A 16,011-nucleotide genomic window follows, 5' to 3' on the forward strand; every position below is an offset into this window, starting at 1 on the left:
CTGAGGTACCGGCTGTTGAGGAAGTACTGAGGGCGATCCGGAGTCTGAGACCAGGGAAGGCACCGGGCAGAGATGATCTCCCAGGCGAAATGCTGAGGGAGGGTGGCGTTTGTGCACAGACTGCCCTATATGACATCATAACAACAGTCTGGACCACTGGACGGGTTCCGCAGGACTGGAAGGATGCCCTGGTGGTCCCCCTCTTTAAGAAGGGGGACCGTACCGACTGTAACAACTACAGGGGCATCTCACTCCTCAGTGTGCCGGGTAAGGTCCTGGCAAGGATTATTCAACATCGCCTTGCTAGGCATGCTGAGGAGAGGCTTGCGGAGCCCCAATGTGGTTTCAGGAAAGGGCGGTCCTGCACAGATGCCATATTTTCTGTCCGTCTGCTACAGCAGAGGTGTAGGGAATTCCAAAAAGACCTACATCTCTGCTTTATTGACCTGGTCAAGGCCTATGATACCATCAGTAGGACTGGGCTCTGGGTTGTTCTTCGTGCTTTCGGAGTCCCTGACCCTCTGCTCACGATCATTAAGGACCTTCATGATGGTGAGCGGGCCCGGGTAAAACTACGTGGCCGGGAGTCGGAGCCTTTCCCTGTACACCTTGGGGTGCGACAGGGATGTCCTCTGGCTCCCACATTATTTAACATCTATTTCGACTGCGTAGTTCGTGAAGCCTTCAATAGCTGTACCGGGGGAATTACCATTTGGTACAGATACAATGGGAGGCTGATCGACGCCCGGGTGCGATCAAGGGATGGCTCCCTATTGGTCAACCACGTTATGTATGCCGATGATTTGGTAATAGCTGCTCATTCAGAAGAGGAGTTGGAGACGCTGCTGCTGAGACTGGAGCGTGCCACTAAGAGGTGGGGCCTTACCATCAGCCCCACCAAAACTAAGCACCTGCCTGGGTATTTTGTACCATCGGGCACTCCGCCCCCACAACTCCCAATCGGTGATGGGGCAGTTGTGGAGAGAGTAGAGAGTTTCCCATACCTGGGCAGTGTGCTCATGACCGGCTCCAGTTTATCAGCAGAGGTCTCACTCCGAATCAGTCGAGCGGCAATATCTTTTCATCGGTTGCGTAACGCTGTGTGGAAGCTACCTGGTCTGTCGCTCCGCACGAAGCTTCAGGTCTTCTCGGCCACGGTCATTCCCTCCCTTCTCTATGCTTGCGAAACGTGGACCCCCCTAGTGGAGCATCTTCGCCGGTTGGAAACATTTAGGCTGGCCTGCCTACGATCCATCCTGGGTTTAACCAGGCTGGATTGTGTGAGGAGCTCACAAGTCCTTGAAAGATCTGGGCAAAGTCCCATCAGTGAGCTCCTCCGGCAGGCAAGGCTGCGTTGGCTGGGTCATGTAGCCCGCATGCCCAGCCACCGCATGCCTAAACAGCTTTTGTTCGGCCGGATCGAGGGGGCTAAACGGGCGCGGCACGGGCTAGAGAAGAGATGGAGTGATGTGGTACAGGAGGACGTGGAGCTGAGTGGACTTGCCGATGACTGGTACCAGCGGTGTCAAGATCGGCCTCAGTGGAGGAGGCTCGTGAAGGACGCTACTGGGCAGTTGGAGGCAGTCGCCCTCCAACAACAACGGAGGGCGGAGGAGCGACGCTCACAACAACGAGCGGAGCGCCGGGTGGCTAAAGCACAGCAAGTTGGCACAGTAGGGGGCACAGGTGGTGCATCAGCCAGTCATCTCGGTCAGTCGACCCGTGGCACCTGGGTCTGCCCCGTGACCTCCTGCCAGCGGGCGTTCGACACTTCACGTGGCCTCAAGGTGCACATGGCCTGGCACAAGCGTCGTGGTGACGTCACCGCCACTTAGTGGCGAATGGCGGTTGTTGTGTGTGTACGTGTGTGCGTGTGTGTGCACGTGTGTGTGTGGGCAGGTGTGTGTGTTAGCGTGTGTGAGTGTACGTGTGCGTGATTTTATTGTTTTTTATTTTTTATTTTAATTTAATTTCTCACCTACGCGACTTTACCGAAAGAACTGAGAGTGTTCGATCACGACGGCCGTGAGAGAAGCGAGCGCGTGTGTGTGTGTGCACGTGTGTGTGTGTGTGTACGTGTGTGTGTGTGTGTGCACGTGTGTGTGTGTGTGCGTGTCCACGTGTGTGTGTGTGTGTGCACGTGTGTGTGTGTGTGTGGGCAGGTGTGTGTGTGTGAGCGTGTGCGTGAGTGTGTGTAAGTGTGTGATTTTATATTTTTTATTTTTTATTTTAATTTCATTTCTCACCTACGCGACTTTACCGAAAGAACTAAGAGTGTTCGATCACGACGGCCGTGAGAGAAGCGAGCGCGTGTGTGTGTGTCACGTGTGTGTGTGTGTACGTGTGTGTGTGTGTGTGTACGTGTGTGTGTGCATGTGCACGTGTGTGTGTGTGAGCGCGTGTGCCCGACGGCCCGGGGCTGGTGGTGGTGGGGGGTGCCCTTGAGTCTCGCGGTGAATTCCGGAACGGTCCGTCGTGTTTCCTCTCGTGCCGTCGAGGAAGCGAGGAGGCGCGGGTAAGGTCAGGAGGTCCAGCAAGATCGGGGAGCGAAATGTCAGTATCCAAAGCGGAATGTCAAATACCAGCGGCACAATTCTCTCAAGAACTTGGGGGAGTGGAGCTCCCCACAGGATTACATTAAATATGTATATGTGCGTGCGTGTGTGAGTGTGTGCGTGAGTGTGTGTGAGTTCGTGTGTGAGTGTGTGTGTGTGAGTGTACGTGTGTCTGTGTGAGTGTGTGTACGTGTGTGTGAGTGGGCAGGTGTGTGTGTGTGAGCACCTGTGTGTGAGCGCGTGTGTGCACGTGTGTGTGTGTGAGCACGTGTGTGTGTGTGAGTGTGTGTATGTGTGCACGTGTGTGTGTAAGCACGTGTGTGTGAGTGTGTGCACGTGTGTGTGAGTGTGTATTAGTGTGTGTTTGAGCGCATGTGTGTGAGTGTGTGTGAGTGTGTGTGTGAGCACGTGTGCGTGTGTGAGTGAACGGGGAGCGGTGGTGCAGCGGTTAGCGCTACGCTGCGCTACGAACCCGGCGACCCGGGTTCGATTCCCGCTCACGGCCAACACCGTTGACGATTATCTGAACAGGTCCTGGGCCTCCCCTAGCTCGACTCAGCCTCAAATGAGGCCGAATCGACCGGTGCGGCGTGTAAAACATCGCCACTGGGGAGACAAAGGCGGCCGGGCGCAGTGCTGGCCCACCCCACCCCCTCGTGTGCCGTGCCGGCCTTCACAGTTGCCCGCTAACAACAGCACTTGCCCCTACAGTCTGTCACAGGCTACACGGTGGGGGATCTTTGTCTTTGCGTTGCTGCGTCGAGTAAAACATCGCCGCTGGGGGAAGACAAAGACGGCCTGGGGGCACGGTGGGGCTGCCCCCCCCCCCCGACCCAACCTCCTTGGTCTTGCCGGCCCGGCCTTTCGCAGGCAGTCCGTTCCAGGCCACGACGGTCCCCGTTTGCGAGCCGCCCGTCGAACGGCCGTTCCCAGCTCCCAGAGAGCTCTTCTCGGTCCACCGCGTAGGCGCCCTTCGGAAACAAATCGAAATCCCGTTTCAATTCGCGGTTCTCTCTCTTCTCCGCCACCGCCACCCCCGCCACCCCCTCTCCGCGCGGAGGGGTGGGGCTGGGTCGGGAGGGGCTGGGTGGGGAGGGTGGGGCTGGGTGGGAGGTGGGAGGGGTGGGGCTGGGTGGGGAGGGTGGGGCTGGGTGGGAGGTGGGAAGGGTGGGGCTGGGTGGGGAGGGGCTGGGTTGGGAGTGGCTGGGTGGGGAGGGTGGGGCTGGGTGGGAGGTGGGAGGTGGGAGGGGTGGGGCTGGGTGGGGAGAGTGGGGCTGGGTGGGGAGGGGAGGGCTGGGTGGGGAGGGTGGGGAGGGGCTGGGTAGGGAGGGTGGGGCTGGGTGGGGGGTGGTGCTGGGTGGGGAGGGGAGGGTGGGGAGGGGCTGGGTGGGGAGGGTGGGGAGGGGCTGGGTGGGGAGGGTGGGGAGGGGCTGGGTGGGGGGTGGGGCTGGGTGGGGAGGGTGGGGAGGGGCTGGGTGGGGAGGGTGGGGAGGGGCTGGGTAGGGAGGGTGGGGCTGGGTGGGGGGTGGTGCTGGGTGGGGAGGGGAGGGTGGGGAGGGGCTGGGTGGGGAGGGTGGGGAGGGGCTGGGTGGGGAGGGTGGGGAGGGGCTGGGTGGGGGGTGGGGCTGAGTGGGGAGGGGCTAGTCACCCCGTGGTGCCCTTATAAAACTCAACGTTTAACCTACTCACGCCGGCTTGTGCCCGCCCTCACAGTCGGGCATATTTGCGGAATACACCCACGCCGCCGTTGACCCTGCAGGCCATTGACCGAGCAACCCAACGTTCCTACCAGCTCCCTCCGCAGGACAATGTGTTTTATGAAGATGATTTGCGTAATGAACATCACGTCAGATTTGGCTTCATACTTAATGTAGCTCTTCCCAGCCCCAAATTAAATTGTCAATTTGATTGCCGCGGGGCATCCAGTCTGAGCGAGGCATGGGCCTTGCTTCCACGGCCGTCTGGAACGTTCTTCCGATATTGAGAAGCCGCCGAGAGCCAGGCACTTTTGAATCGAGATTGTTTGACTCCTCGTTTCTTTCGAGCAGTTTTTACGTTTTAGTTTGTCCCCTCCCCCCCCCTGCACCGTCGATTAGCCGCGGTTGGCTACCTCCGCTGCCAAAGATGTCCTTCGTGCGTTCATGTGGGCCCGCTTTAGCGTGGCGGAAATGGCCTTTGAGCGTCTTCACTCACCACCGTGTTATTGGGCAGAAGGGGTAAAGCCGTTACTTGTTTATATGTTTATTTTCCCACCGTTTTGCCGCGACTTGTTCCCAATGTCAGATTAACCTCTCCCCCTCCCCGCGTCTCATGGCGTGATGGCTGTGGCACGAGTTTAATACGGTTGTTCCGAAATACAGCGCCGTTAAAATTCGATAGCGCAGCGTTCTACTCTGTCCAGTGGGCGTGTGGAGCCTGGCCTCCTCTACCCGTGACCTACTTTGATGGTCTGGAGCCATGTACTTGTTTTCATCTACAGTGATCCCTCGTTCATCGCGGTTAATGGGGACCGGAACCTCTCGCGATAGGTGAAAATCCGCGCAGTAGGATTATTGGCCCCCCTAGGAATTTCCGTATATGTGTGTGTGGGTACCAGAATGTTTAAAATATGTATATTTATTCTTTATATATATATATTTTACTTAAATCTATTTAATTATAAAACCTTAATATTATACATTCTCTCTCTCTCTCATACGATACGTATTATGGTTTTCTACACTCACCAATGACAGTAGTATCTTGAGACTTGACTCCAGTAATGACGACGATGACGATGACAATGACGACGATGACAGACCTGTGCAGTTCGATGATTGTGATGATGAATGATGATGATGATGGTGTTACTGCACAGGTATAATGAGCCCTTTAAATCAGTTCGAAAAATCCGCGATGCACTGAGGCCGCGAAACTTGAACCGCGAAGTGGCGAGGGATTACTGTATACGGAGTGCTTCAAAAAAATGTGAACACTTTGGAGAATTTGCAACGATACCACCTGGAGAAGATTCCAGGCACGCGTTGACAAGGATGGCGAACGAGTGTAGATTCTTTGACTTTCTTGAAGCTATTCTCATGTGACTGTGTATTATCCGTTCTTCCGTTAAAAACGATAGTCGCATACGAGTGTTAACATTTTGTTTAAAGCACCCTTTACATAGCTTGCAAGGACTGCACTGTTTGTCTCTGCATGTGTGTGCGTTGTACATGTGTGTGTGTGGCGGTGGTGAAGGACGCTACTGATCAGTTGGAGGTAGTCGCCCTCCAACAACAACGGAGGGGGGAGCGACGTCCACAACAACGAGCGGAGCGCCTAGCGAATAAAATTGAGCGAGTCGGCACAAGTAGAGGGCACAGCTGGTGCATCTGCCAGTCATCTCGGTCAGCCGACCCGTGGCACCTGGGTCTGCCCCGTGACCTCCTTGCCAGCAGCAAGAGCCTTCGACACTTCACGTGGCCACAAACTCGGGAACCTAGCCTGGCACCGCTGCCCTGGTGACGTAACCGTCACTTGGTGGCGCATCGCGGGTATTGGCATTGGTGCGATAGTGCAGCGGGAATCGAACCCGGCGACCCGAGTTTGATTCCCGCTCACGGCCAACACCGGTGACGACTATCTGAACCGGTCCTGCGCCTCCCCTAGGTCGACTCAGCCTCAAACGAGAACCCGGGCGCGGGTGTGTAAACATCGCCACTGGGGAGACAAAGGCGGCCGGGCGTGGTGCTGGCCACCCCCACCCCCTCGTGTGCCGTGCCGGCCTTCACAGGTGCTCGCTAACAGCACTTGCCCCGACAGTGCGTGAAGGCTACACGGGTGATCTTTGTCTGTATCTACGTAGAGATGTATTTTGATCTCCCGGGCCCCCTCCCGAGATCCGGCGTGTTAGCGCGATAATTTCTGCGCCGAAAAACCCCGACGCAAATGATGATGCCACCTTTAAATTGCGTCTTCCGGCACCTTTATCTTTAATTAGAGTGAAACAATGCATTTGGAGGTGTTCCCTTGTTGCGCTGGGGATTTGAAGGTTTCTCAATGTGTCACGTGCGCCGTGCCAGCGAGGGAGACATTGGGCTCGTCGCACAGTCTCCTACCTGCGATGTCTCGGGTCACCGAGGAATACACACCGACAACAACGAACACTGTGTACAATTTGGATTTTTTTTCGCGCTTAATTCAGCTCCGATGGATAAACAGGACATCTTTGGCCTGTGCGTGCGTGCGTGTGTGCGTGTGTGTGTTGCTGTACGTGCATTTGGTTGTGTGTGTGCGCGCGTGTGTGCGCGCGATTGGGAATGTGTGCGGTTCGATTCCCGCTCACGGCCAACACCGGCGACGATTATCTGAACCGGTCCCGGGCCTGCTTCTAGGTCACCTCAGCCTCAAAGTCAGTACCCGGTGCGGTGTGTAAACATCGCCGCTGGGGAGACAAAGGCGGCCGGGCGCGGTGCTGGCCACCCACCCCCTCGTGTGCCGTGCCGGCCTTCACAGGTGCTGCTACTCGCTAACAGCACTTGCCCCGACAGTCTGTGGAGGCTACGCGGGTGATCTTTGGTTTTGCGGAGCAGCGCCGCGCTACGAACCCGGCGACCCGATTCCCGCTCGCGATTCATCCGAACCTGTTGTTATTTTTTTAGTTTTTGTTGTTGTTTTTTAGTTCTTTTAAAACGTTTTTTGTTTGTTTTTTTGTGGTTGTTGTTTTTTAGTTCTTTTTAAAAGTTGTTTTTTGTTTTGTTTTTTTGTTGTTGTTTTTTTATATTTTGTTGTTGTTTTTGTGTTGTTGTTTTTTTAGTTTTTGTTGTTGTTTTTTAGTTCTTTTAAAAAGTTTTTTGTTTGTTTTTTTGTTGTTGTTTTTTAGTTCTTTTTAAAAGTTGTTTTTTGTTTTGCTTTTTTGTTGTTGTTTTTTTAGATTTTGTTGTTGTTTTTGTGTTGTTGTTTTTTTAGTTTTTGTTGTTGTTTTTTTGTTGTTGTTGTTTTTAGTTCTTTTTAAAAGTTGTTTTTTGTTGTTGTTTTTTTAGTTTTTGTTTTTTAGTTCTTTTTAAAAGTTGTTTTTCGTTTTGCTTTTTTGTTCTTGTTTCTGCTGTTGCCTTTTCGCGTGTTTTTCTTCTCCCTCTTACTTGCTTCTATCTCAATACACCAGCTGGGCGCATCCTAAATCGACAGGCCCCAACAACGGACGTTTGCCGAACCACCTCAAAGAGGGCCACAGCATTCTGCTCATAGCCCACACTGCGGCGAGTATTTGATGTGGGATCTTTGTCCGCGTGCCCGCAGGCGCGGACCTTCGGAGGAGTTGGCAGCGCCGGCGGGAACTTGCTGAGCGGGGGGTCCCACGCCAGCCGACCCCCACGGGAACCCGCTGGCCGCCAGCAGCAGCAGCGTGAGGAGCGCGGATCCCGGAGCGACGCGCGGGCAGACGGCATCTACAGAGAGCTGGTACCGCTCCCTGCCTCGCAACGCACGCAGTCAACAACAACAACAATAACCACAACAACCGCCACTTAGTGGGGGTGACGTCTATCAGAGAGCTGGTACCACCCACCCAGCAACGCACAACAACCACAACAACAACAACAACCGCCGTTTGCCACTAAGTGGGGGTGACGTCACCACGACGCTTGTGCCAGGCCATGTGCACTTGGAGGCCGCGTGAAGTGTCGAAGGTTCTCGCTGCTGGAAGGAGGTCTCGGGACAGACCCAGGTGCCACACACCCACCCACACAATCACCCACACACCCACACACACATCCACACATCCACACACACATCCACACACACATCCACACTCACACACAACAACAACAACCACCGCCATTCGCCACTAAGTGGCGGTGACGTCACCACGACGCTTGTGCCAGGCCAAGTGCACCTTGAGGCCACGTGAAGTGTCGAACGCCCGCTGGCAGGAGGTCACGGGGCAGACCCAGCAGGTGCCACGGGTCGACTGACCGAGATGACCGAGATGACTGGCTGATGCACCACCTGTGCCCCCTACTGTACCAACTTGCTGTGCTTTAGCCACCCGGCGCTCTGCTCGTTGTTGTGAGCGTCGCTCCTCCGCCCTCCGTTGTTGCTGGAGGGCGACTGCCTCCAACTGCCCAGTAGCGTCCTTCACCGCTGGTACCAGTCATCGGCAAGTCCACTCAGCTCCACATCACACACACCCACACTCAACCACACCCACACAATCTCCCACACACCCACACAATCACCCACACACTCACCCACACCCACACAATCACCCACACACACGCACACCCACACAATCACCCACACACACAATCACCCACACACTCACTCACACACACCCACCCAATACCAATACCCGGCCATTCGCCACTAAGTAACGGCGACGTCACCACGGCGCTTGTGCCAGGCTAGGTGCACGTTGAGGCCACGTGAAGTGTCGGACGTCCGCTGGCAGGAGGTCACGGGACAGATCCAGCAGGTGCCATCGATCGACTGACTGAGATGACCGAGATGACTGGCTGATGCACCACCTGTGCCCCCTACTGTGCCAACTCGCCGTGCTTTAGCCGCCCGGCGCTCCGCTCGTTGTTGTGAGCGTCGCTCCTCCGCCCTCCGTTGTTGCTCACACATGCGAAGGCAAATATCTCCCGTGCAGCCTCAACAGACTGTAGGGGCAAGTGCTGTTAGCGAGCACCTGTGAAGGCCGGCACGGCACACGATGGGGTGGGCGTCCAACACCACGCCCGGCCGCCTTTGCTTCCCCATCGGCGACGTTTACACACCGCACCAGGTACTCGTTTGCAGCTGAGTCGACCTAGGGGAGGCCCAGGACCGGTTCGGATAATTGTCACTGGTGATGGTGGCCGTGAGCGGGAATCGAACCCGGGTCGCCGGGTTCGTAGCGCAGCGCAGACCCCTTACGGTCGTGTAGCCAACCGATACATGACCTCAGAGACACAAAGATAAAGACAAAGATCCCCCGTATAGCCTTAACAGACTGTTGGGGCAAGTGCTGTTAGCGAGCACCTATGAAGGCTGGAACGGTACACGAGGGGAAGCGCGGCCAGCACCACGCCCGGCCGCCTTTGTCTCCCCAGTGGCGATGTTTACTACACACCGCACCAGGTACTCATTTTAGGCTGCGTCGACCTAGGGGAGGCCCAGGACCGGTTCGGATAATCGTCGCTGGTGATGGTGGCCGTGAGCGGGAAACGAACCCGGGTCGCCGGGTTCGTAGCGCAGCGCAGACGCCGGGTTCGTAGCGCAGCGCAGACCCGTTACGGTCGTGTAGCCAACCGATACATGACCTCAGAGACACACGCACACACACACACGCGCACACACGCGCACTCTCGCTCACTCATATACTAATCTGCGTACACTCACTCGCGTATGGATCGGCGGGGGGACACGGTTGTCCCTAAAAGCTCATTAAGAGGCGGGGCGGGGTGGGTGGATTGAACGGTCGCATGGCAGGCGTTTCTTACCCGTGACAAAGCAGTGGTCATTTTAAGCGATCAGCTCCGTGGAAAAGGTCTCTCTCGGGGTGGGGTGGTGTCAAGACCGTGCAATCGCATTACTATGCTTAGGTTTTTTCGGTGAAGTCACGTAGGTAAAAAAATGTAATTAATAAAAGTTAAATAAAAATCACGACGTTTCGGAGGCAACACAAGCTTCCGTCTTCAGGTGGAACCGTCACAGCCACGATACTTTTTTCTTACTTGATACCACTTCACTTGATACAGCTATCGTGCTGTATCGGTTCCACCTGAAGACGGAAGCTTGTGTTGCCTCCGAAACGTCGTGATTTTTATTTTACTTTTATTAATTAAAATTTTTTACCTACGTGACTTTACCGAAAAAAAAACCTAAGAATGTGAATCCTTGCAGTCACGAAAGCTTCAAATCTAGAACGCATTAATATCCCTGTCAATACCTACACGGCCGAGAGCGATGTTCTCACGCGTACCGCGAGCCCAACGCCACGTTCTTGCGCCGAGAACCCGGCGATCTCGCGCGGTGATTGCCGAGCCCGGTTTGTTTCCACGCCGTACGGTTTGCCGCAAGTGCTGTTAGCGAGTAGCACCTATGAAGGCCGGCACGGCACGCGAGGGGGGTGGGTGGCCAGCACCACGCCCGGCCGCCTTTGTCTCCCCAGTGACGATGCTTACACACCGCGCCAGGTACTCATTTGAGGCTGAGTCTACCTAAGGGTCGGTTCAGATGTTGGCCGTGAGCGGGAATCGAACTCGGGTCGCCGGGTTCCCCGTGCAGCGTTGCCGCTAGCCGCTGCACCACCGCTCCCCGCACCACCGCGCACACACACACACAGACACACGTACACGTGTAGTGAGTTCTCAGAGAGTCAGACGACGCAGTAGAGACACCCTCTTTTATTTTACCAAACGGCGGTAACAACACTTGAAGGGGTAACGGCCCCTTCACCCGTACTCAACGGGAAACACCCCTAGCACTATTCCCTGACTGTCCTATTCCCAGTCCTCAGCTACGAGTGCTAGGGGAGGCTCTCTGATCCGGCCCTGGTTGGCACGGATCCCGGCACCCAGCTAACCAGGCCGTGCAGCGCTCCTGAAGCTTTCGTGACTGCAGGGATTCATCTCCTTGGTTCTTTCGGTAAAGTCACGTAGAAGGGAAGTAATAGAATAATCAAAATTAAACATAAAAAAATTTTGATTTAAAGCTTTCGTGACTGCCGGGATTCATCTTCTTGGTTCTTTCGGTAAAGTCACGTAGAATGGAAAAAATAAAATAATTAAAAATAAAACATAATACAATAATTCTCACGACGTTTCGGCCACACTGCAAGCAGCCGTCCTCAGGTGAAGAACAGGTCTGTCGAGAAGACAGAGTCTGAATGAAGTCATTCAGACTCTGTCTTCTTGACAGACCTATTCTTCTCGACAGACCTGTTCTTCACCTGAGGACGGCTGCTTGCGTTGTGGCCGAAACGTCGTGAGAATTATTTTATTATGTTTTATTTTTATCATTTTATTATTTCCATTCTATGTGACTTTACCGAAAGAACCAAGAAGATGAATCCCTGCAGTCACGAAAGCTTTAAATGGAAATTTTATTATGTTTTATTTTTATTATTTTATCATGTTTTATTTTTATTATTTTATTATGTTTAATTTTTATTATTTTATTATTTCCATTCTACGTGACTTTACCGAAAGAACCAAGAAGATGCGGTCCAGGATCTCTTGTGGCCACGCCACTGGCTTGCCCTGCTCGGCCCTGACAAGGACAGCGAGTCAGGGGAGTCCCAGGGCCTATTCTGCCGGTCTTCAGTCTTCACTGGTGAAGCTTCTAACACACTGACCCCCGAGCACTCTGGCTCCCCCCGCCTTTTATAGGAATCCTCTCCGAGGGGTGGGGGGCTGTGGGTGATCACAGCGCATGCCCCCCCCCAGGGTTAACCGATGCGGACGTGGATGTGTTTCTCTCCGCCTTTCTCCCCGTAACAACCCCTACACACTATGGGAACCTCATTTGCCAGTAAAAATATGATAATTGGTATTTTACCCTTCTATCTGGCAACAAAACTGACACCTTTTTACAAGGAGTCATGTTTGCATAGACCGCAATACCTGCAGTCGTAATGCAAACAAAAAACACAACTCTGATAATGTATGCACTGTCCTTGAAGTTGATTGGTCCACACCCGAGACACCTTTCCTTAGAGCCTAGTCTCACATGGGTTGGACCAGATGACGCCAAAAGGCGCACAACTCAAAGACAACGCACCATCAGAGTGTGAGAGCTCGGGGCAAGCATCTACACTATGGGAACCTCATTTGCCAGTAAAAATATGATAATTGGTTTTTTACCCTTCTATCTGGCAACAAAACTGACACCTTTTTACAAGGAGTCATGTTTGCATAGACCGCAATACCTGCAGTCGTAATACCCCTACACATACAAGCACGTGCCGTATCATACGCACGCAAGCACCACGGCGACGGTGACATCGCCACCGCGTCGCGCTTTTCGCACGACGCGTTGGAAGGCTCGCCGCTGGGGTGAAGGTCGCGAGACAGACCCCGGGCGCCATGGCGCTAACCTCCCGAGGTGGCGGTTAGACGTCACAGCAGCACGCGACAACACAAACACAGACGTCCCCTCGACAGACTCGGATATCTCGTGCCGAATCTTAAACAATTTTTTTCAAATCCTTTATATTAAGTTCGCTTGCGCGCTTGCTTGCGCGCCTACGACCGTGCAAATCTTTCGGTCGTTTTTTAACCCACTTCCCGTGATCCAATCGAGCTGACATTTTGCACACAGACTCGTTGTGCGTGACAATTAATTTTCGTGAAAAAAAAAATTTTTCCAAAATTTTCCACTTTTTAGGAAAAAAAAATTTCATATTTAATTTAAAATACCAATGTGATAAAAATGAAACTCTTACTCAAGAAAAACAGAAACGCGGTGGTGGCGGTGGTGGCGGTGGTGGTGGTGTACCGATGCCACGCACATAAAGGATTTATAGTAAAAACTTTGTTTTTACGGCTTAATTTTTTTTAGTTTCTCTTCTCAGAAGCCTCTTAAATCCCGCGCAGCTGCCATGCAAACGATTCGGCATCGGAATCTTTATCCGGAACCTTTTTAATTTCTATAAGACGGGAGCGATCCAATGAGCTGTGAAGATCTTCTTCGCAGATGGCCAGTGGCGTTTCCGCCGCCGCGTTTTGGCATCGGTGCTACGCGCGTGATTAACAATATAAACTCAACTGTAGATTTGAAGCTTTCGTGACTGCAAGGATTCATATTCTTAGGTTTTTTCGGTAAAGTCACGTAGGTAAAAAATTCAAATCAATAAAAGTAAAATAAAATAAAAATCACGACGTTTCGGAGGCAACACAAGCTTCCGTCTTCAGGTGGAACTGTTACAGCACGATTGCTGTATCAAGCAGGGTAGGATACGGGTATCGGGTACCCGGTTGCGACCTCTGGCGAGCACCGGACGGATCTTGCAGCGGTAACCCAGTCACATGACGTCTCATTTTTCCCTCTCTTCCTTCTTCCCCGCTCTTCCTTCTTCCCCGCCATACGAATGATAAGTCCCGTCTCCCCCCCCCCCCCCCCGATTGGAAATCCTCGAAGCGGCAGCGACGTGTGTAGAACTGGAAACCGCAGCCTCCTTCTTGCAAACACTTGGCGTTCAGAACCGCTGGATTTAAAGCTCGCATTTTTAAAAGCGGACCCCCCCCCCCCCCCCCCCCAAGAAAAAAAAGATAAAATTTTTTTGGGATAATAATCTCCGTAGTTTTATAAAAATCTATATATATATTTTTTTTACACTTAATCTTACTGACATTCGATTTTTTTTATTTTTTTTTACTCCGCTAGTTAAACTCATCCCCGAGAAAAAAAGACACGTGCGTTTTATCCTTCTGATCGCAATTTCTCACCAGATTCAATCGGCGGTTGCGCGAGTGTGTCGTTGAGATATGCGGCTTTGAGAGCTCCTCCGATGCGCGGAAAAAATGTGAGACCGTAATTGTTTGCCGTGCTTGGGCGCTCTCAACATCGGCTGATTATCGCGCCGTCAATGCTGTCACGGTTGTACATCCAACATCGCGAATCGAAGTGATTGCAGAGACAGCTACACCAAAGGTTCCGGCTATACCACGGCTGTGACTCAAACTCAGCGTTCGTAGTGGCGCGCGCTAACCGCTGCACCACCGCTCGCCCACCACGCTCTAAAATAAGTGAATAAAACTATTGTCAAAATTACCCAGATGCCTTCTTTTAATGATTGGAAATCAAAATGCGATTCACGGTCGGTTTGTTTGACGGTCAGATCGCACCTCTGATTAGCATGGTTGGCTATGTATGGTGTGAAAGAAGTTCAACAAACATACTGCCCATAGACTCAACACTGCCCATAGACTCAACACTGTCCATAGACTCAACACTGCCCATAGACTCAACACTGTCCATAGACTCAACACTACCCATAGACTCAACACTACCCATAGACTCAACACTACCCATAGACTCAACACTACCCATAGACTCAACACTGCCCATAGACTCAACACTGCCCATAGACTCAACACTGCCCATAGACTCAACACTGCCCATAGACTCAACACTGCCCATAGACTCAACACTGCCCATAGACTCAACACTGCCCATAGACTCAACACTGCCCATAGACTCAACACTACCCATAGACTCAACACTGCTCATAGACTCAACACTGCTCATAGACTCAACACTACCCATAGACTCAACACTGCTCATAGACTCAACACTGCTCATAGACTCAACACTGCCCATAGACTCAACACTACCCATAGACTCAACACTGCTCATAGACTCAACACTGCCCATAGACTCAACACTGCCCATAGACTCAACACTACCCATAGACTCAACACTGCCCATAGACTCAACACTACCCATAGACTCAACACTGCTCATAGACTCAACACTGCCCATAGACTCAACACTGCCCATAGACTCAACACTGCCCATAGACTCAACACTACCCATAGACTCAACACTGCTCATAGACTCAACACTGCCCATAGACTCAACACTGCCCATAGACTCAACACTGCCCGTAGACTAACACTGCCCATAGACTCAACACTACCCATAGACTCAACACTGCTCATAGACTCAACACTACCCATAGACTCAACACTGCCCATAGACTCAACACTGCCCGTAGACTAACACTGCCCACAGACTCAACACTACCCATAGACTCAACACTACCCATAGACTCAACACTGCCCATAGACTAACACTGCCCACAGACTCAACACTACCCATAGACTCAACACTGCCCATAGACTCAACACTGCCCATAGACTCAACACTACCCATAGACTCAACACTGCTCATAGACTCAACACTGCCCATAGACTCAACACTACCCATAGACTCAACACTGCCCATAGACTCAACACTGCCCATAGACTCAACACTGCCCATAGACTCAACACTACCCATAGACTCAACACTGCCCATAGACTCAACACTGCCCATAGACTCAACACTGCCCATAGACTCAACACTACCCATAGACTCAACACTGCCCATAGACTCAACACTGCCCATAGACTCAACACTGCCCATAGACTCAACACTACCCATAGACTCAACACTACCCATAGACTCAACACTGCCCATAGACTCAACACTGCCCATAGACTCAACACTACCCATAGACTCAACACTGCCCATAGACTCAACACTGCCCATAGACTCAACACTACCCATAGACTCAACACTGCCCATAGACTCAACACTGCCCATAGACTCAACACTACCTGCAGACTCAGACGTGTCTGCGTCCGTGCGGGGTGTAACGTCGGCCTTTTTGTGTCACGAGAGCCCTCCGCCACCCGACGGCAGAGCCAGTCGAGAGAATTCGCCGCTGTGGAGTGAAGGCGGCGACCGGTGTTGGCAATTTTTGCCCCGACGATTTCTAACCTCGCGTCTCGTG

At 52.8% G+C, this 16,011-nt stretch overlaps 1 protein-coding gene across 1 annotated transcript in view; it reads left to right on the forward strand.

The window, feature by feature from the left end:
• LOC144950934 (tudor domain-containing protein 3-like) overlaps nucleotides 1-16,011 on the forward strand; it is a 261,619-nt gene that overhangs the window by 193,569 nt on the left and 52,039 nt on the right. Inside the window, exon 8 of the mRNA XM_078881115.1 lies at nucleotides 7,830-7,991. Coding sequence (XP_078737241.1) covers nucleotides 7,830-7,991 — 162 coding nt within the window. The remainder of the gene's footprint in view (nucleotides 1-7,829; nucleotides 7,992-16,011) is intronic.

Source organism: Lampetra fluviatilis, chromosome 60, assembly GCF_964198595.1.
Source record: "Lampetra fluviatilis chromosome 60, kcLamFluv1.1, whole genome shotgun sequence".
In the NCBI taxonomy this organism is placed as follows: domain Eukaryota; kingdom Metazoa; phylum Chordata; class Hyperoartia; order Petromyzontiformes; family Petromyzontidae; genus Lampetra; species Lampetra fluviatilis.